Here is a 22,458-nt window from a genome sequence, read left to right as displayed (position 1 = left end):
AAACCTTCAGCAAGGGATTTGAAAACACGGATAGCGTCAACAGGACGGCACAACAACCAGTTTCAAATGACGTAACAGTAAGAAGCTACGACTTATGGTTCAAAACTTATTTAACTTTTAATTACCTCAATATCTGGTGCACAATGTTAACATATAGCATGGCTAAATTTTAACAAAATAAAAAGTTAAACAGAACGGTATCGGATAGGTGAATAAACTACTCATCGACGACAATATCCACATTTTCATCAGTAATACATTTCCCACACTGGAATCAGAATCAGAACAACTCTAAAGCAAATCCAGGATTCTTCCCCATCATTGGAGCCAGTCTGTAAATTCAAACTCCTGCTGAACAGTCCAGAGAAGAGCAGAGACTTTTTACCACCAAGAAAATCTCTCAGATCAGCTCTTTTTTAATAAAAAAATGCTCTGATCAAACTGCTGCTAATGCTGCTAATCTCTTCACTGGCTGCCATTGTTGAAAGGGTTGCAGTCGCTTCAACTAGTCACACCTGTAGCTCCGCCTCTTTCTTCTCAAATGAAGCTGATTGGTCCGGTCATTCTGTACTGTAAGAAGGAGCCACTTGAAGATGAATCTAGACCGGTGTTACTCAACCAACCAATACCTTTGCAATAGCCACAATCTAAGTGGTGGGAAGTGACAAAAACAGCTTAAAGTAGCAATGAAAATATGTTAAAGGTGGCAAAAATGGTCGAAAAGCAACAAAAATAGGTGAAATGGGCATAGATGGGAGGAAAAGGGTCAGAAAGAAGCAAAAATGGGTGAGAAGTGACAAAAAATGAGTTACAGGTAACAGAAAATAGTCCAACACTGGCAAAAATGTGGCAAAAAGAAGGGAAAAGTGATGACAATGGGCAAAAACCAGTCAAGAGAGGCAAAAATGGGCAAAAAGTAGGAAACAAGTGGTATTTAATAGCAAAAGTCATCTTAAATGGGTGAAATTGGGATACAAGTGGCAAAAATTGGAAAAAAAGTGGCAAAATGAGCAAAAAAGTAGGAATTAAGTCATATTTGATGGCTAAAGGTAGCTTTACTGGGCGAATAGTACTGAAAAAATAGTGAAAAGAGGCAAAAATTGGATAAAGGTGGCAACAAGATGTGGCTAAAATAGGCAAAAACTAGGAAAAAAGTGGTATTTAATGACAAAAGTTAAATTAAGTGCTTGAAAAAGAGGAGGAAAAACTGAGAAAGGGCAAAAATGGAATATAAGTGGTAAAAAAAAATTGGTATAAAGTTGCAAATAAAGTGTCAAAAATGGGCAAAAATGTAGAAAAAAATGGTATTCAATGGCAAAAGTCATCTTAAATGGGTGAAATTGGGATACAAGTGGCAAAAATTAGATAAAAATGTGGCAAAAATGGTCATAAAGGTAAAAAAAAAATACATTTAATACAAAAAGGGAGCTTAAATGGGCAAAAATGGGATAAAAGTGGCAAAAATTGGAAAAAGAAGGCCAAAAATGGGCAAAAAAGTAGGGAAAAAGTGATATTTAATTACAAACGGTAAATTAAGTGTGTTAAAATGGGATAAAAGTGGCAAAAATTGAAAAAAGTGGCAAACATGGGCAAAAAAGTAGGACAGAAAGTAGTATTTAATAGCTAAAGGTAGCCTAAATGGGCAAAAATGGGATAAAAGTGGCAAAAATTGGTGAAAGAAATGCCAAAAAAATGGGCCAAATAGTAGGAAAAAATGGCATTTAATGGCAAGACTCAGCTTAAATGGGTGAAATTGGGATACAAGTGTCAAAAATTTGAAAAAAAAATGGTATTTAACAGCAAAAGGTAGCTTAAATGGGAAAAAATGGGATAAAAATAGCAAAAATTGTCTTGATTAAAATTTAGACATAAAAGAGACACAAATAATCACAGAAGAACTGCATGTGGCTTCAGAGCCACACGTTGAGTATCACTGATCTAGACAATGCTTATACTGAGTAGGTTATTCTAATTCTGATTCCAAACACTTGTCATCACCCATCATGCTCTGTGCCTCATTCTCCATCGAGCACATTAAGGATCTGAGCTGTACGTCCCAGCCCAACCACGACACACTGCTACTGCCAATCAGCAGCATCTCTCTAAGCTATTGGCTTAGTTTCTGACCTGCATAAATGATCCTCTATTTGGTACATTTGGTTCTGGTTTTGGTCAATATATGAGAACTGTCAACAAGGAGACCAGACTAATCCTGTCAGATTAGTCCTCTGTAGGCTATAAAAATGTTATTAGGAAGCTCAAACACGTACGATTATCTAGACCAGTGGTTCTCAACCAGTCTAGCCTACAGACTGGCGTACACCTTCAGTTCCACAACGGGAAAGTGTGGCCTTAACTCCTGATAGATTTTCAATCAGTCTGATTGATTTAATAACAGATGGCGTAGTTTTGACTCCAGATAGTAATGTGACAGAACAAAGAGACCAGAGCAAATAAGACCGTATTAAGACCAGTGTTGGGAAACTCGTTAGATGACAGCATTTCTAAAACTGATGTGTTAGAGCAGAGGTTCTCAACCTTTTCAGCCCTTGACCCCCAAAATAAAGGTGCCAGAGACCAGGGACCCCTACTGTACCTGAAGGTGGTTGAACAGCCATGCACATTCAAGACTAGTCATGTGGAGACAAGGCGGCCCATAAGGGGGAAAAATGGGAGAGCTTTCTGCAGCCCAGCAAAATCCTGGTCCATTGTAAAGTTAAGCTGTGGTATTTTTTATTTAACCTGAATAATAACCACTCTTATCAAATATGTTAAAATTGGCAAAATTGGTGGGAAAAAAATCATAAAGATTGGTTACAATTTGGCAAAATTGGTGTAAAGTGGCAACAGTGTAATTAAAAAATGTTCTTAGTTTTTTTAAGGCATCTAGGGGCCCCCTCTCAGTGTCTCGGGACCCCAAATGGGTTCCCGACCCCAAAGTTGAGAACCCCTGCATTAGGACATTCCTGCTTTGTCAATTATTATAACACTTTAACCCTTTGTTCCACTGGTCGGTTGTAAAAATGACACAGTGACAACACATCTGCCTTTAGGCCCATTTATGCTCAACATTAAATACGGATCTGGATACGGACGGAGCCTTCTGCCCGTTTCCATAAAGCTTACAGATACGGGCCAAACGGAGCAGTCCCACTGAAAACTGTGGTGGCAGTGTTGCTATCACTACCCGATACATAGCTCTAGTGAGACAGGAAGAAGAAATAACAATGGTGGAACTTTTCGAGGAAAAGTTGTGTGAGTTGGTTAGGAACGTTGCTTCTGTTTTTGTCTTTTATGCAAGAGGTACATTATCAATACCTCCTCCACAGTGGCCATGTCTGTTTTTGAGTTTGTGACGGTAGCATCGTTTGAAAAGGACGTATACATTTTCGTACGTAAAGGGAGTATAGATGGGTCTTTAAATGTGTCGACTCTGCTGTCATTGAACAGCCTTATTTACAGCACATACTCTGCTAACACCTCTATAGGAACCTTTACAGCTCTCTAAGATGCTCACAGTCTGACGACAAACTGGGCAGAGGCATACAGAATCACAAACGCTGTCAGTAGTAACCTCGTCGTTGGAAAGGCTGCACAGCTGATTCAGTGAACACAAAACAGCAGCTTTTAAACTCACGTTTCACCGTGATGCTGATCTTCTCCCTTTTATCTGAAAATCCAGCATAAAGAGGATCATTCTACAGAGCTACAGTGCCGTGAAAAAGTATTTCCCCCCTTCTGATTCCTGACTTTTTTTTTTCATATTTATCACACTTAAACGCACGGTGGTGTGTAACCGGCTTCACAATGACTAGACAAGACTAATGAAGGTTTTCTGCCTGTCTTGGTCAGGTCAGGTCAGGTATAGGAGGATGTGTTGGTTCTGGACTTTGCTAACCTGACATGCCAGATGGATTTGTTTCACACGTCCATCTAGGAAAGCTTCAATAGGAAATGTTTGTGAAAAGGCAGAGGCTTTGAAAAAATCTTAGAGTGTGATTGGGTGACTGTTCTGTCTGTCACATCTCTACGGATGTAGCTGCTATTGAGCTACGCGTGCGCAGCTACTGAGGAATAACGCGAAACATGGCGACTACAGACATGTAAGTACTCAACTTTTGTTGTTTTTGAAAAGGAGACAACTCACTGCTGTTCTTTGTTCTTTTAATGAAGACATGCCATCAAGCTCTGATAAAACTGGCGCTTTAGCAGCATCCACGCTAAGCTTTTCCAACATAATTGCACCGGCCTTTTGTTGCTGCTTGCTCACGTCATGACTCTGCCGTGCCTGAAACGTCTGCCCCGCGTCACTGATTGGTCCTGTCACTTTCTAACCGGGCCCAAACGGTTCAGACGGGAGCTTTGCAAGATGGATTCACCAGTGAGAAATACGGAAACAGGTGTATCCATCTGCTTTGCAAGGTTAGGACTTTGCAGCATCAACCATAGACCTGGACTGTTCAGGTCTCCTGATGGCCATGCTCCAGGCCTGTGCCAGGCTCATGCCTCATCTACTCAGGTATCCTTCCAGCTGATGCCTTCATGGCACATAAGGCAGACCCTGAGGTCTGATCCAGCCCACCGGGCTCCTGGCACCCAGCTGGATCAGGCCTGGGAAAGCATGCCAGGTGCCTGTCAAAGCATAGCTCCATCAGCTGATCCCTTCTCTCCTGAGCACATCAGCATTAGACAAACGGTCAAAAAAACGATACCCAATCATGTGCTGAAGAGAAACTGGCATGAAGGAGTCCAGCTGGCATCCCTGGCCATCAGCCAGCCTCCAGGCTTCCCAAGAGTATAATGAGACCAGGAGGACCAAAAGATACTGTTTTGATACTGTGAACGCCACACTGTCTTGCTCAGTGAACTTGCTGATCCATGCATTAGCCCAGGTCTGCGGTTGATCTTTGCCTCGCAGTCAGTGGATCAATGGATTACACTGTGAAGGTTGTGAACTGCTCTACAACTTCCACACTCTCACCACTCACAGACACAGATCTGATGGCTGCACCCAAGGCATCCCTGGATCTTTGCTGAGGAAGCATTTAGAGAAGAGATTTTTTAATCTCGACGAGGTTTTTCCAAGTTAAATAAAGGTTAAATAAGATGATAATAATAATAACATGACAAAATCCCTAGTTCCTTGAGACATTTTCTTAGATTTACAAAGAAACGTCCCAGAGAAGAGTTGTCAGTTTCTTGGGGAACGCCTAGAGAAAACTCACCAAAAGCTTTTAGGAAATTTTCTTAACTTTTAAGGTGTAATTAATTCAAATTTTTTTAAGATATCAAAGGGGAAATGTCTGAAGTGATTGGGTAAATCCACAATGAGATTGAAATAAATTTTGCAGTGCATATTTTGCTTCCTTTCTGCAGTCAAAAACTCAAACATCAGAACAAAAGCATTGAACAGACTCACGTCCCATTTTTGGGATCAGCCCCACCAGTTGAGAACCACTGATCTAGATGTTTCCTCTGGTTCTGTCTCTTAGTGCGTTCCAAACAAATCAAACGTGTTGGTTCTACTTCATGGTTCTACACATACAGCAGTTAGCAGCTAAACAGCACAGACGCTACGTCTCTACACACAAACAGACGTCATGGTTATAAAATATCAGTCAGAGCTGTTCACGTCCATCAGACTCTGAACAGGTGTGTATCCAGCTGGTGGCGCTGTAGACTTCCAGTATGGCTGCCAGGTAAAGCCAAAGCCCTCAGTGTTGGAGCATGTTAGTGAGTCCTGAGCTGCACCCACAGACCAGGACTCACTAACATGGAAATGAGAGAGTCTGCAGACAGAATGGAGTCAGAGCGCCATGGATAAATCGATCTCTGCTGCCGGCGCTGTCTCCACCCTGTCTGCTCTTAGACGTCAGTGCTGACGCTGTGAGTGACCACCTCCCTCATGGTGACCGAGCGGATCAGATTGAGCTTATGGTAGAAACTGGCCAGGTCAATGGGTAGGTCCAGGTCTTCCTGCTGCACAGTCCTGTAGCTTATCCTGCGCCCGCCGTTGCACAGCCTCTCGGGGTGCTGCAGGTAGAAGGGCAGTGTACAGCGAGCGCAGGACGGGCAGAAGGCATGTGAGCGCTGGCACCTGCGAGGGGGAGGCGGCGTGGGGGAGTAGCTAGTCGGCCCGTTTGCCTCGGTGAGGAAGGTCGGAGGGTACGGCGCCGGTTCTTCGTGGAAGTGTTCCGGCGTCGGAGGCGAAGGAGGAGCAGGTAGAGCCAGGGGGCGGGACGGCGACATGCTGGAGAGCTCCGGTTCCTCCTCTTCCCCCTTCTCAGACTCCTCCTTCTTACAGCAGTAATACTGACAGGAAGAGACAGGAACAGTGTTAACAGATACAACAGCGGTTAACTACTAACTAAAGCTGCCACACAATTTCAAAATGTAACTGGCATTATCATTTCATTTTATTTTTCATTTTGTTTTTTTCTATAATCTTAAACTAACGGTAACTGACTTTCTGTAACCCTTGTTACTTAATGTAATTACTGTTAATTTATTCACTGATACATGCAGGAAATGCCCCTGATAAACCCAGAGAATGGACCCTGATAAACCCAGAGAATGGACCCTGATAAACCAGAGAATGGACCCTGATAAACCCAGAGAATGGACCCTGATAAACCAGAGAATGGACCCTGATAAACCCAGAGAATGGCCCCTGATAAACCCAGAGAATGGGCCCTGGTAAACCCAGAGAATGGCCCCTGATAAACCCAGAGAATGGCCCCTGGTAAACCCAGAGAATGGACCCTGATAAACCCAGAGAATGGACTCTGATAAACCAGAGAATGGACCCTGATAAACCCAGAGAATGGCCCCTGATAAACCCAGAGAATGGGCCCTGGTAAACCCAGAGAATGGACCCTGATAAACCCAGAGAATGGCCCCTGGTAAACCCAGAGAATGGACCCTGATAAACCCAGAGAATGGACCCTGATAAACCCAGAGAATGGACCCTGATAAACCCAGAGAATGGACCCTGATAAACCAGAGAATGGACCCTGATAAACCCAGAGAATGGACCCTGATAAACCAGAGAATGGACCCTGATAAACCCAGAGAATGGACCCTGATAAACCAGAGAATGGACCCTGATAAACCAGAGAATGGACCCTGATAAACCCAGAGAATGGCCCCTGATAAACCCAGAGAATGGGCCCTGGTAAACCCAGAGAATGGCCCCTGATAAACCCAGAGAATGGCCCCTGGTAAACCCAGAGAATGGACCCTGATAAACCCAGAGAATGGACTCTGATAAACCAGAGAATGGACCCTGATAAACCCAGAGAATGGCCCCTGATAAACCCAGAGAATGGGCCCTGGTAAACCCAGAGAATGGACCCTGATAAACCCAGAGAATGGCCCCTGGTAAACCCAGAGAATGGACCCTGATAAACCCAGAGAATGGACCCTGATAAACCCAGAGAATGGACCCTGATAAACCCAGAGAATGGACCCTGATAAACCAGAGAATGGACCCTGATAAACCCAGAGAATGGACCCTGATAAACCAGAGAATGGACCCTGATAAACCCAGAGAATGGACCCTGATAAACCCAGAGAATGGCCCCTGATAAACCCAGAGAATGGACCCTGATAAACCCAGAGAATGGCCCCTGATAAACCCAGAGAATGGGCCCTGGTAAACCCAGAGAATGGCCCCTGATAAACCCAGAGAATGGCCCCTGGTAAACCCAGAGAATGGACCCTGATAAACCCAGAGAATGGACTCTGATAAACCAGAGAATGGACCCTGATAAACCCAGAGAATGGCCCCTGATAAACCCAGAGAATGGGCCCTGGTAAACCCAGAGAATGGACCCTGATAAACCCAGAGAATGGACCCTGATAAACCCAGAGAATGGACCCTGATAAACCCAGAGAATGGACCCTGATAAACCCAGAGAATGGACCCTGATAAACCCAGAGAATGGACCCTGATAAACCAGAGAATGGACCCTGATAAACCCAGAGAATGGACCCTGATAAACCAGAGAATGGACCCTGATAAACCCAGAGAATGGACCCTGATAAACCCAGAGAATGGACCCTGATAAACCAGAGAATGGACCCTGATAAACCCAGAGAATGGCCCCTGATAAACCCAGAGAATGGGCCCTGGTAAACCCAGAGAATGGACCCTGATAAACCCAGAGAATGGCCCCTGGTAAACCCAGAGAATGGACCCTGGTAAACCCAGAGAATGGCCCCTGATAAACCCAGAGAATGGACCCTGGTAAACCCAGAGAATGGACCCTGATAAACCCAGAGAATGGACCCTGATAAACCCAGAGAATGGACCCTGATAAACCCAGAGAATGGCCCCTGATAAACCCAGAGAATGGACCCTGATAAACCCAGAGAATGGACCCTGATAAACCAGAGAATGGACCCTGATAAACCCAGAGAATGGACCCTGATAAACCCAGAGAATGGACCCTGATAAACCCAGAGAATGGACCCTGGTAAACCCAGAGAATGGACCCTGATAAACCCAGAGAATGGACCCTGATAAACCAGAGATTGGCCCCTGATAAACCCAGAGAATGGACCCTGGTAAACCCAGAGAATGGACCCTAATAAACCCAGAGAATGGACCCTGGTAAACCCAGAGAATGGCCCCTGATAAACCCAGAGAATGGACCCTGATAAACCAGAGATTGGCCCCTGATAAACCCAGAGAATGGACCCTGATAAACCCAGAGAATGGACCCTGATAAACCCAGAGAATGGACCCTGGTAAACCCAGAGAATGGACCCTGATAAACCCAGAGAATGGACCCTGGTAAACCCAGAGAATGGACCCTGATAAACCCAGAGAATGGACCCTGATAAACCCAGAGAATGGACCCTGATAAACCCAGAGAATGGCCCCTGATAAACCCAGAGAATGGACCCTGATAAACCCAGAGAATGGACCCTGATAAACCAGAGAATGGACCCTGATAAACCCAGAGAATGGACCCTGATAAACCCAGAGAATGGACCCTGATAAACCCAGAGAATGGACCCTGGTAAACCCAGAGAATGGACCCTGATAAACCCAGAGAATGGACCCTGATAAACCAGAGATTGGCCCCTGATAAACCCAGAGAATGGACCCTGGTAAACCCAGAGAATGGACCCTAATAAACCCAGAGAATGGACCCTGGTAAACCCAGAGAATGGCCCCTGATAAACCCAGAGAATGGACCCTGATAAACCAGAGATTGGCCCCTGATAAACCCAGAGAATGGACCCTGATAAACCCAGAGAATGGACCCTGATAAACCCAGAGAATGGACCCTGATAAACCCAGAGAATGGACCGTCCCCTGCTGTGATTTATTGATGATGTCAGTGCATGTGTGTTGAATTGTTAGCATTGGTGCTAGCATCCTGGCCAACAGTTACTTCATTTTAGAGCTGAAAAGTGTGTGAAGGTATTGTGAAGTAAAATGTTGAAATTGTTTAACTGTGCACTTTTCACCCCCTTGTCATCCACGTATTCCAACAATTTTTGCCACATGTAACCCATTGTTTTATCTTTGCCACTTTTAACCCATTACTGTCAAACTTAAGGCCCGGGGGCCAAATCCGGCCTGTGGAACAGTTAAATCCGGCCTTCAAGACGATCTCATATCTCTGTTCTAACTGCTCCATCAGTCTGAGGTCTGCAGATGTCCTCGAGTATAAACATGTAAACTTATCCTGATGATTTAAGACATCCTTGCTAAATCATAAAATCTGAGAAAGTAAGGAGTAAAAATATTTAGATAAGAAGTCAGGAATGGGGGAATAAAAATTAATTTGTGTTTTAATTTAATATTTTCCATTTTGCATCTCACAGTTAGGACTCAAACTTAGGATTCTGACTTTTCATTTCATACTTTGAGCATTTCAACACATAATTTTGACTTCTCATATAATATTTTGAGCTTTAAGATTCACAACTCTGATTTTTTTATTCATATTTTGACCTGTTTAACTAATTATTTTGTATTTTATCTCATATTTTCAACTCCAGACTTTGACTTCATAATCCCACAGTTTGACCTTTTAGACTCACAATTTAAAATTTTGAATCATATTTTGACTTTTGATTTCATGATGATGAATTTTATCTCATGATTACACTCATGATTTTGACTTCTTTCTGATATATTTGCCTTTAAATTATATTATTTATTTTTCATTTAAATTTCATGTTTTGACCTTTTTGAACTAATAAATTTACTTTTCTGAGATTGTGAGCCTTTAAACTTATCTTTTTTTTTTCTTTTTAACTTTTTCACCTCAAAATCATTTATCATCAGTGCTAGTTTTTTTTTCATATTTTATTACTGGTGAAACAAGGTTGACAGTTTATGGTTAAAAAAAAAGTAGAAAAAAATATTGATATATGCTGATTTAATGGCAGTTTTTTTTTTTTTTTTGTACGTGTACATTTTTGCCTCAAAGGTGTCCAGAGGGTGTTCTAATGTTACTACCAATGCACTACCAAAAAAAAAATAAATAAATACAAACGCAATGAAATCAATTTTGTTGCTAATCTTTGAACCATCCAAGACTATCATTGGCACCAAAGCCCCATCTTTCTACTATTAATTTTATGAAAAATAATTCACTTTTTGTGTTTTTTAGTAAAAAATAAAATATTTCAAATAATCAAACTGGCATTTAAAGGGTTAAAAATCTTTAAAATGATGAAATATTTCGTAGTTTTGAGCAGGTCTGAAGTTGTTAAAGAGATTTATGAAAAAAAGTAGAAAAAATATTGATGTATGCTGATTTAATGGCAGTTTTTCTGTACGTGTACATTTTTGCCTCGAAGGTTTCCAGAGGGTAGTAAGGATTAAGTTTGAATCGTAACTACAAAACCTTTCTACTCTGACAGAAGCCGACAGTTAAAGTTTGATTTAAGTCACAATGCTGATGTGGCTGTTTTTACTGATAGGTAATTTAATTTTGAATACTCCGAGTCTTACCTGTAACCTACATAAACACAGCACAGCAACGATGGTCAGTAAGATGACTGTAGCCAGAACTCCTCCTGCGATGACCACTGTCCCGGCTGACATTCGAAATCCTCTCCATCAACAGCCTGCAGGGAGGAAGAGGAGGAGGAGGAGGAGGAGAGAAAATGTGGGAAGAAGGAGGCAGGGAATCAGAGCAAGGACATGGAGTGAAGGAGGAGATGGAGGGAGGAAGGAGGAGGATGAAAAGAAACTAACAGATGGAAAGAAGACGATGAAGAGGAGGAGGAAGGTGAGTGTCAGACAGGGAGTAAAGACAGAGAAAGGTCAAGAGAGGTGAAGAGAGAAAGATCATGAGGAGGAGAGATTAGCGTGACAGAGAGAAGAGAGGAAGGGAAGGAAAAGAGAAAATGAGGTGAAGTGGAGAGGAGAAAGAAAAATGAATAAAAGAGGAGAGGAGAGAAACAGGGAAGAGGAGAAAGCAAAGGAGACTCAAGTCAGAATTCTGACTCTCAGACTTTAATTCTTGAATCTGAATTGTGTCTCAGTGGCCTTAATCTCCTTCATTCACAAAAATAAAGTGGGGAAAAATCTCCTGTGGCCGTTCTGTGGGTCAGGACCCTGACTTTGGGAGTGGGCGATGTAGATCATTTACTCTTTAAGCACCAAAACAACCAGAGCTAAACTCATCCTGCTACTGTTCTGGAAAATCTGGGGAGTCATTTTTCCACAGTCACAAACATTTTCCTCAGAAATAGCTAAATTTACTTTTCTGTTAGTGTATTTCTAACCAGCTGCTGTCAGTGTTAGAGCAAAAATGGATAAAATACTGCTGGAGTTTTACTTTCACCAACTCCATTTCTTAAGTTTTGATTCATCACAGTCACACTGGAAAGATCTGGCTGAGAAACAACAGAAGTGAGGGGCTTTCATTGCCTCATTTGGAATAAAATATTATTTTTCAGAGTACATTTTTTTTAAATTGGGTGAGATATACTATTGTGATATTTATTATTGTGTGCTGCTCTTTGGGCACCACAGATGTTTCAAAAAAATATTCAATTTTGATATCAAGATTTCAAAAGGCTGCAGCTTGAAAGTGTTTAGAGATAAAGGCATACTGTAAATGAGAAAAATCTTCAGTATGACCCAAAGTTTGTGATGGGAGTAAATTCACTCATCTGATTTGCATATTCTGACATCACCAGGCCTCCACCGCCTTGGCTTCTACCACATCTGCCACTACATCCTCAGTTGTTTTCATTCCCGCTATTTCGTCACTATTCGTGTTTTGACCACCCCTGCAACCTCCACCATGTCCCCGCCCCGGCCACGGTGAGGAAAAGCATCGGCTTCGGTATGTGCTGCTTGTGGACTGTCATGGTGCACGGACTTGCTGTGGCTGCTCACAGATGCACAACAGTTTCGGTCTCACCGGACGACTGAACGTCATGTATTGACCACCCCTAAAGCCCCCACTACGTCCCCTCATCGGCATTCGCTGATTACTCCCACCCCAGCCACACTGAGGCAAAGCATCGGCTTCAGTAGGTGTTGTTTGTGGACTCTCATGGTGCATGGACTCACTGTGGCTCCGACGCACCGGCAGTCTCGGTCTCATCGGACGACAGAACGTCATGTCAGAGGGTGAATATTCCTCTATTCCTCCCGGCATTGTGAGTATTCTCGCTACAATTTGCTGTCTTTTTCTCCTTTACGCACCGACTACAACCCCAACTACCATTTTCTCATCTCCTCGACTGGGGGGTGCATCTTCAAACACTTTTTACTCCAAAACTTTGAATAGAAACACAACCACAAATGCTGCTGGGATTGAAGTTATTCATGTCCGCCATCTCCTGGTGTGAAGTAGTAACAACATTAGGCACCATATTTGCAGCTAGAGCCTGTTTAATTCAACAATGTTGCTTGTGACGTTGGTGCTTAAAGGGTTAAATCAGTTTTCCTCTTTGCTTCCCTCAGTTTGTCTTTATCTTGGATCTGTGTGACCCTCCTCCACCCCAGCTACCTCCTGATTCGCTGATTGGCAATGCTGCAGATTTGAGTTTTGTAAGATGGATTTGGCTGAAGACAGACATGGATTCTGGTGAACCCATCCTCTTTCAAAGGTTAGAGCAGACCCCCACACAGTAGATTCACCTGAGTACATTCTACTCAAATTGAATAAAATTTTACCCTGAGAATCTAACACTCGGTCCCAGTCTATTTGGAGTGAAATTTACTCTGCTGGCAGAGTAATGTTAACAGAGTTGTTTTTAACTCTAAAAAGTGTTTTTATTTAACTCTAAATCATGATTATGTGCTCCATAATGAACAACATAAAAACAGCTACAGCAACTGTACTCACTACAGAGTAATACAGACCTTAGTTTACTCATTATAGAGCTTTTTTCTCAATATAAAATGATATTTAGTCCTTTCAGAGCTGTTTTTCATAGATTTCTCAGTGCGTAAAGGTGAGAACAGCTTCAAACTGACACACACATTTTTATGAATGAGATGGAAATCTAAAAGAGCCCCTGGCTGGTGGTTAGCATTTCACAGACCGGCTGAATTCCATTAAACTTTTTGCATTTTTTATGTTAAGGTATTCAGCTGAGTGCTCCTGTGACAATTAAACAATGAGGAAGCCAACAGACCGCAAACACTGCTAACAGTGATGCACGCTGCAACCTGCAGCCTCCACAAGTCTTTCATAAGGTGACCTGTGCTGCATTCACAGGTTCTAGATTCAAAATAGGCACGGGTAGGCTGTGTAACTATCAATGCTGGACCAATGCAAGGAGATATAACTGATAGAAACTGAATCACTAACCTAGAGATGTCTTCTTTGATTAGGTTTATCCTTGTATAATTACTGGCATTTAAAGAGTACTGTTAGCTACTGAATAAGATGTAATTTATACCTGATAAATGTAATTTAAGGGCACAAAAGAGCAGAAGTAAAGAGTTTGGAACAGATAATATTCATACAGAGAAGAGGATTTTATCTAGGGCTAAATGTGGCACAAGTCTCCTTAGTTTTCCACTCCAGAAAGTAAGCAAGTCTGCTTCTAATCTCCTTCAGGTTACATCAGGAAGAGAGGAAGATTATGCATTTTCATATTCACTTTTCCTTCATGATTTATGTGATGAATCCAGTCCCCAGCCAGAGTTGTGTGTGCATTAGCAAACTGAAGGACAATCGAAGCTAAAGACATACCTGCAGATTTGTCAAGCTTTAATGTGATCGGAGATGGAAATGTAAGCGGACCCATCTGTAGGTTTCTGTGTTATTGTAGCTGAGCAGCCAAACGTCCTCCTGAAGAGGAAATCACTCATCCATGATGTGACAGTATGAATTTAAAATGCTAATACTCAGCTTTCCCTCATGTTTTATAAAATATCAAAAACTGGAGCAAAAGAGCACGGATGAATAGTTAAACAGGAGAGTCAGACGGGGAGAGATCATCTTCATTATCATCATTACTGTCCACCTGATCATCATCATTATCATCATTACTGTCTTTATCAGCTTCCTGTGCATTCAGAGCCTTCCTCCTGATCTTTGCTGAGATGTTTCTGCACCTTGATTGGAGTCGACCTGTGCTAAATTACTGATTGGACATGATTCTAAAGGCTCACACCTCTCTATAGAAGGCCTCACAGCTGACAATGATATCAGAGCAGAAACCAGGGGTCAAAGGTCAGAGGAGCTGCAGAGCTGCAGAGCTGCAGAGCTCAGAGACAGGATTGTTGACAGGCACAGATCTGGGGAAGGCAGAAATATTTCTGCTGCTCTGAAGGTTCCCAAGAGATCAGTGGCCTCCAGAATTCTCACGTGGGCAAAGTCTGGACCAACCAAGACTCTTCTAGAGCTGGTCAAGGGGGAAGGGCCTTAGTGAGAGGAGACCAAGAACCTGATGGTCACTCTGACTGAGCTCCAGAGATCCTGTGTGGGGATGGGACAAAGTTCTAGAAGGATAGCCATCACTGCAGCCCTCCACTGATCTGAGCCTCAGGGCAGAGAGGAGAGATGAAGACTCTCCTCAGAGAGAAACACATGACAGCCCTTCAATGGAACCAACATCAGTGCATTAGTGTGGTCACATGACTTAAAGCTATGAATTGTGACCAATGACAGCAAACACTGAAATAGTCCAGTATTTTGGACTAATTTGGAGAGACGAGGCTGCAAAATCAGAAACAATGCAAACTTTTTCAAAACACAAAATTCCAAAACAAATGAAGAACATGAAAATGCAACAACTGAGAAAATGCTCTGCAAACTAAAGAAAATACAAATCCAACAGAGACCAATGAAAGCACTGACAGGTCTATAGATGCAATATTTTGTTTGTACCACGTTTTGTTAATATGTTTAATGAACCAAGTCGCTGCATTTACAATAAAAGCTAAGGCAGAAATATTGTCTTAAAGCAGCTGGAATATTATTCCCTCAGAAAACTTTGAATAGAGAAACTTTGATTTCAGAAATTGTCCATTGCAAGCAATCAGTTGCAATCAGTTTTTACTGCATTAAGCCCACTTTCGTCACTTATTTTTGCCCAGTTTTTGACTCTTTTTATCCTGCTTTTTACTATTTGCAATTTTTCCCCATTTAAGTCACTTTCCACTCATTTTTTTGTCATGTTTTTATCATTTTCTGACCATTTTTGCCACCTGTGTTTTTTGTGACTTCTCATCCAAATTTTGCCACTCTCTGCTCTTATTTGCCTCTTTTTCTCCTCCATTTGTGTCACTTTTCACCCAGTATTTGACATTTTATGCGGATTTTTTTTTTTCCCTTTTCACCCTTTTTTTGCTGCTTTTTGACCATTTTGCCCCTCTAACTTTTTTTTTTTTGCCATTTTAACCTATTTTTGCCACTATTTACCACTTAAATTGTGGCTCTTGCAAAGGTATTTTTCAACAGTTTGGCTCTTTGGTTGAGCAGGGTTGGGTAACACTGTCTCAAACAGTCAAAAGTGCCATGGAGGAAATTGTTAAGGAGCAAACAGGGTGTTTTTTTATGTAGACTGGCTTTGTTATTGTCATTGCTTGTAATGCATTGACCCCCAATGCTACACCTCTTCAGACCAGAGGTGATGGTTAAACCTGCTCTTCTTCAGCTGTTATTTTTAGAACGATCCTTACTTCCTGAAGCAGCAGAAATTCAGTGACATAGTTTAAATACTAAAGGCCCATTTTTACATTAACCAAATATGACAGATGGTCTTACATGTCTTTCTTTATGTTAAAGGTTATCCGTTTCAGGATGTGCTACTTAAAAAATCAGGTCAGCTTAGGTATGGCAGCACATGCCCATCAACTTTGGCCCTGTTCTGCTCTGGCCTTCTGATGCTCATCCTCCAGGACTGCTCCAGACCCATGCCCCATCTCTCCAGGTATCCTCCCAGCTGGCCCCGACACAATGCACACAGCCGACCCCGATATCAGGACGGCCCACTGAGTCCAAATTCAGCCCACAGTATGTGGTGAGCTCAGGGAAAGCACCCCGTGTCTGTAGAAGTGCAGCTACTGGCCTCATATCCAACGATGCAACGACACCCAAAGATGCACAAAAGAGAAGATATCACAAAGGAGTCCAGTCGGCACCTCCAGCCATCAGTCAGCATCCAGGCCTCACAAGAGTAGGACCGGGAGGACCAAAGACCTAAAGACTCTGACTTATGTCTGCATACTCAGATACCCAGAGCACCACACCTACTCACCCATCGCCTCATTCACAAGTCCAAGTCTGCAGTAGATCTCAGCCTCATAGTCAGCAGATCGACGAATTACACTGCTAAAGTAGGTGATCTGCTCTACAACTTCGATGCTGTGACCATCCACAGACACAGACTGGCAAACAAATGCCCTCTGTATATATGTAGATATATATTTAGGTATATAAATGGGTTAAATGTGGCAAAAAAAATGCAAAATTGACCAGATTGATTGGATGTGAGAAAAAAGTGGCAAAACAAATAAAAGCAATGGTGAAAAGGGTTCCAAAGAGGCAATAGTAGGAGGGCAGTGGCAAAAATGTGTTATCCAAAAAAAAAAAAAAAAAAAGCAACAACGGGGAGAAATAAGAGGAAAATGTAAAAAGTGGTTAAAAAGTGGCAAAAATGAGTGAAAATGGACCAACACTGGCAACAAAGTGGCTAAAATGGGTTAGAATAGCCAGATATACTGGTAAAAACAGGTTAAAAATTGACAAAATAGCGAAAAAGTAGCATACAGACTCATAATTTTTTAAGATAGGCAGAAAATGGGGACAGAAAGGCAAAATGGGTTAAAAGTTAGAGGAGAATGTTGAAAAGTGGTTAAAAAGTGGCAAAAATGGGAGAAAATGGAGCAAAACTGGCATTAAAGTGGCAAGAATGGCCAAATAGAGCAGGACTGGCAGCAAAGAGGTAAAAATGGACAAAAAAGGAGCAAAACTGGCAATAAAGTGGCAAAAATGGACAAAAATGGAGCAAAACTGGCAACAAAGAGGTAAAAATGGACAAAAAAGGAGCAAAACTGGCAACAAAGTGGCAAAAATGGACAAAAATGGAGCAAAACTGGCAATAAAGTGGCAAAAATGGACAAAAAAGGAGCAAAACTGGCAATAAAGTGGCAAAAATGGACAAAAATGGAGCAAAACTGGCAACAAAGAGGTAAAATGGCAGAAAATGGAGAAAAACTGGCAACAAAGTGGTAAAAATTGCCGAAAATGGAGAAAAACTGGCAACAAAGTTGCAAAAATGGCTGAAAATGGAGCAAAACTGGCAACAAAGTGGTAAAAATGGCCGAAAATGGAGCAAGACTGGCAACAAAGTGGCAAAAATGGGTTAAAATAGTCAGATAAACTGGTAAACATGAGTTAAAAAGTAACAAAAATGAGTTTTAAGTACAAAAATTGCTAAATGTAGCATACAGTCACAGAATTTTTACTCAAGCTAGGCAGAAAATAGGGGACAGAAAGGCAAAAAGGGTTTAAAATGGGTGGAAAATATTGAAAAGTGGTAAAAGGGGTATAAAGCTGCAAGAAGTTGCAAAAATGACCAGATGAAGTAGAAACATTGGGTTGAAAAGTGGTGAAAAATAGTTAAAAGTAGAAAACATGGGCTAAAAGTGGAAAAAGTGTCATAAATGAGCAGGAACGGTGGGGAAAATTGGTTATAAAGCCAAATTCTTTGAATCCAGCACACATGCGATGATGTCATTAATAAATTGTGAATGGGGAGGGCCCATTCACTGTTTTTGTGTTGAAAAAAAAACTGAAAATGACTTTTGTAGTTAAATATCATTGATTTTGACCTATGCTGTATAAACACACATGTAATGTATAGTTCGTGTTATGTCCCCCATCATTTTTCTATTGGGACAACTGGTCCTTACTGGTCCAACTGGGATAAGTAAAGGTTGATCTTTGTTTAGGCCCAGGAGACGTGCATTCCCAATGCTTCATCCTCCTCACTCAGCAAGTTAAGACCCCCACAAGGACATCTCCAGACTCTGCAAGGATCATGGCATCATCCACAATTGCCAAATGGCCCTCCACAGTTCTCTTCCCCTGTTCCCTCCCCATTATTCAGCCCATAGAGGTACTGAAGGGTGTAGGAGCTAAGACGCACCCCTGCCTCACTCCAGAATCAGCTGGGAGAAGTCAGAGGTGGAGCTACCACACTTCACCGCGCTCTCTGCTCCAGAATATAGAGCAGACATCAGGCATTTAACTAAAAATGTGGGGGATAAATTGAGAGAATACCCATATCTGCTGGCACCACCACACCACCGGTTATAATGCTGATTAACACTAGAAAGGCCAGCACACCTGCACATGGTCATCACATAACTCTGCAGGCACAGAGGTTCCTAAAGGCCAGGCCTTGATGACTAATGTGCAGAAATGGAACTCTAAAACATGCAGAAAAACCAGCCAACTTCAGCCTCTGATTTCAGTGAATCTAGGAATTTTATAAAGACATAATTTACAGATATACAGGGATCAACTCAGTAGGGAATGATGCAGAGGTTGATGATGGGGTGTGGTGTTAGGAGGACTATACTAGGAATTATAAAAACATGAAAGACAGGAGAGAAGTGAGAGACATGCAAGGCATCAGTTGGTATCTACCCCCAGTGGTGGTTGCAAGGAAGCCATCATGACAGGAAAACTCAAACCACAGCTGTGTCCTCTCAGGTGTCAGACTCTACCAGCATTGGCGGCCAAGTCCTTTCCACCTCACATAATAATTACTGCAACCTCTAGAGGCCACCACCTATCTAAAACACAAAGATATAGGTCAATTCTAGCCACCCAGACAACAAAACTGGTTCTGTTTTTGGTGTGGTTACCAAGCTGCCTACATTCCTCCACTAGCCCTTTAACACTTCATGCAAAAAGACGTAAGTTTTAATGTCCAGCAGTAAAAACCTGACTACGCTCCATGTCCATCCAACCTGGGGTCTTGGAGGGGTCCTGGGCCCTTGAGGGGGGCAAGCACGAGGCCTTGTCTGCTCTGAGGCTGTCAAATTGGATTTGCTAACATTTACTACAGTCATTTAAAGTGTACCTTTTCTCTTTGAGTTTTATCAAAGAAAGAGTTAAGATAGATGTTCAATTTTCACAGAAATGGATCAGTTTTTTCATGTGGGTGGGGGAATGGGGGTCAGATTTTCTTAGATAGAAGAAAGAAAGGTTGGGAACCACAGAACTAAATTATAAACTCCTTACAAATTCACAAATCTCTTCATAAAGATGTCTAAAACCCAGAAAATTTTAGCTTTAGCATATGAGCCCAGAGACCAGTATCCCAGAGGACCAGAGAGTCGTCTGCACCCAAGTCAGCATCACGCAGAAATCACCACACGGACTCACACAGGTCAGATACCATCCATCCAACATTCATCCATCCTTCCACCATCCAACATAAGTTTTCTTCTTTTTAATGTCCCAATAAATCTCAGAAATTACAAGAGAGACAGAAACTCTGAATGTTAATCTGCCATCTATTCATCAGGGTTTAACTTCTAGAATTACATCAGACAGCTTATGAATATTCACATTTCTGTGTTTAAAGAAAAATCCTACTGAGAACTTCCTTTATTCTAAAGTTTATTTTAAGGGAATCACTTTTTTATGTTGCTTTCACAGCACCATATTTTTAAACCTTGAAGAGACTGTCAGCTATTAAGCTGCAGATTAAAATCTTAAATCGATGTAAATGAAGAGTTTAATTCAACAACTAAACTTTAAAGTTGACTAAATTAAAACATTTACACTTTTAATTTTCCCATTCCCCTGCACAATGTGTTCATGCACTTTAAACTTCATCATTTCCTAAATAGGTTCTGCATGCTGTTGTTGTTTTGTATTACATAATTGCAAATTTATGACAATCTGTTTCTAAAACATACACCCATTTTGGGTCTGGGTCTTCCCCCAGAACATTTTCAATGAAGTAGATGCCATTTCCTGTATTCTAGTGCATTTTGACACCATATTAGCACCAGATAATCCAAACTGGTTCTGTGAGATATAGTTCTGGCTCAATATAGATCAAAAAAGGGCCCAACATAAAAGTCATTGCAACAGTAATGTTTCATAGTATTCCTTGGTCCTAATGGTCTTCTGGAGTTTAGTGTGTTTTCTTCACCCAAGAGGGCAGTTTATCATGTTTTAACCAGCTAAGAGGGCAATTAAGTGTGTTTTGCTAATGAGGAGGGTGCTTAAACATGTCTTTTTGCCACCCAAGTGGGCAGTTTACCATGTTTTAACCAGCCAAGGGGGCAGTTTAGTGTGTTTTGCCTACCAGGAGGGCACTTTAGCATCAATTTTGGCTCCCAAGAGGGCAATTTAGTGTGTGTTTTGGCTCCAAAGAGAGCAGTTTAGCATGTGTTTTGGCTCTCAAGAGCACCTTAGCACGCGTTTTGGCTCTCAAGGGCACTTTAGCACGTGTTTTTCAACAATTGGGCCATGAGGGGGGGCGACCACCACTCCTGCCCACCCCCCCACTGCACACCACTGCATTTATCAATGTATGGACAGTCAGCTGACTGTTGAAATGGCATCAACGCATTTTAACCCTTTAAAGCTAACTGTATCATATTTGATGGGCGATGTTGTGAAACCTCTGTCTAATCAATATGGATTCTTTTAAATCCTTTTGAGTACAATCTGATAAATGGAAAAAAGTCTTCCAGGTGATTATCAATAGCCAGAAATGCCTAATGCATCGAATGTGAAAAAAAAATAAATAAATGTGAAATTTAATGGATTTTTTTGTTTTTTGGGTTTCAGTAGAAGGTTTAAAAAATATATTTTCAAAAAAAGAAAAAAAAAGAGACAATTTTCTGACTATTATTTGAGGTGTCAGGCTCTAAAGGGTTAACAGGACTAAAACTGTGATTGTGTTGATATGTAACATCGAAATACAAAGTTTCTCAACTGTTTTTAAACAGTAAATGTGACAGACGCGCGTGCTTACGTTTGGGTTTATAGTGCGTAAAACGGCACATTTACGCACTGCTTATTGCATCCCTTTGTTGTGATCCAACTGCCTCCTCACTCAGATTTTAGGGTCATAAAAACCTCATAAGTCCTGACTATCAGTGAACACACCCAGGTGTTGTTTTAGCGTGCAGGTTACCTTTGATTTATCTTCATTTTCGGACAAACCGTTGCAGAAATGGTTGAAGGTTTACGTGCGTAAAAGTGATTACGATCGTAAAAAATCCCAAATAGAGAGATACTACTGAAGATGTGGTTTTTAGTTAAATGCCATAGGAAAAATATCTTTAAAGCTCCGCTGTGATTAATCATGCATTATTTGTGCCCTCGCTTTTGAAGTGGCAGCACAGTTTGCGCTTTAAAGGCAAGTTGTCCATATCAGAAATCACTGAATGAGCAGCACTCTGTTAAATTTCCCCCTCTCTCCACCCTGAAAAATCTGTTTGAACAGCTGATTCTCTTACCCATCACATCAGTATTTGAATCGTCCCATCTCGTCCCCTGCGGCGTCTCCAGCTGCTCGGAGCGCTGCTCGGTCTGCTGGCAGGAGTGACGAGAAGTGTCGAGTTTCAGCCAGGAGAAGGTGGAACCAAACCTCTAACCCTCAGCTTCAGCAGAAACGTTTTACATCCACACACATCCGAGCTGGAGGAAGGAACAGCACAAATATTTCTCAATGCGTCAGACAGGAAGTGTCCTCACATTTCGTCTATTATTTCACAAACTGCGCGTCTCTCCACAGCAGGAGGTCTTTGACGCGCAGAATCAAAAACTTTACTTTTTCATAAAAACTACGTTTGTTCTGATTGAATTTTCCAGTTGTAGTTATCTTCTGTAAACTGCTTAAATAATCCAACTGTCCTCAAACTCTTCCTCTCTGGTCCTCTGTTGGCTCCAGCCCAAAGAAAAACGTTTAAAAGTATAGAATCAGCTGACCCAAATACGCACACGGAGTGACCGAAGGATCACGAGTGGACCAGAAAGA

General features: G+C 41.8%; 1 protein-coding gene across 1 annotated transcript; it reads right to left on the bottom strand.

The window, feature by feature from the left end:
* Positions 1-5,865: 5,865 nt before the first annotated feature.
* Positions 5,866-22,038, bottom strand: LOC121509250 (protein FAM163B). The gene is made up of 3 exons (XM_041786474.1): positions 21,938-22,038; positions 10,979-11,094; positions 5,866-6,312 (listed from the first exon to the last, which is right to left on the bottom strand). The coding sequence occupies exons 2-3, from the start codon at positions 11,069-11,071 to the stop codon at positions 5,866-5,868; spliced, it is 540 nt and encodes a 179-aa protein (XP_041642408.1). The 5' UTR covers positions 11,072-11,094; positions 21,938-22,038.
* Between the last annotated feature and the right edge of the window lie 420 nt (positions 22,039-22,458).

Source organism: Cheilinus undulatus, linkage group 5 (assembly GCF_018320785.1).
Source record: "Cheilinus undulatus linkage group 5, ASM1832078v1, whole genome shotgun sequence".
Classification (NCBI taxonomy): Eukaryota; Metazoa; Chordata; class Actinopteri; order Labriformes; family Labridae; genus Cheilinus; species Cheilinus undulatus.
This window is presented reverse-complemented; position numbering and strand designations above follow the sequence as displayed.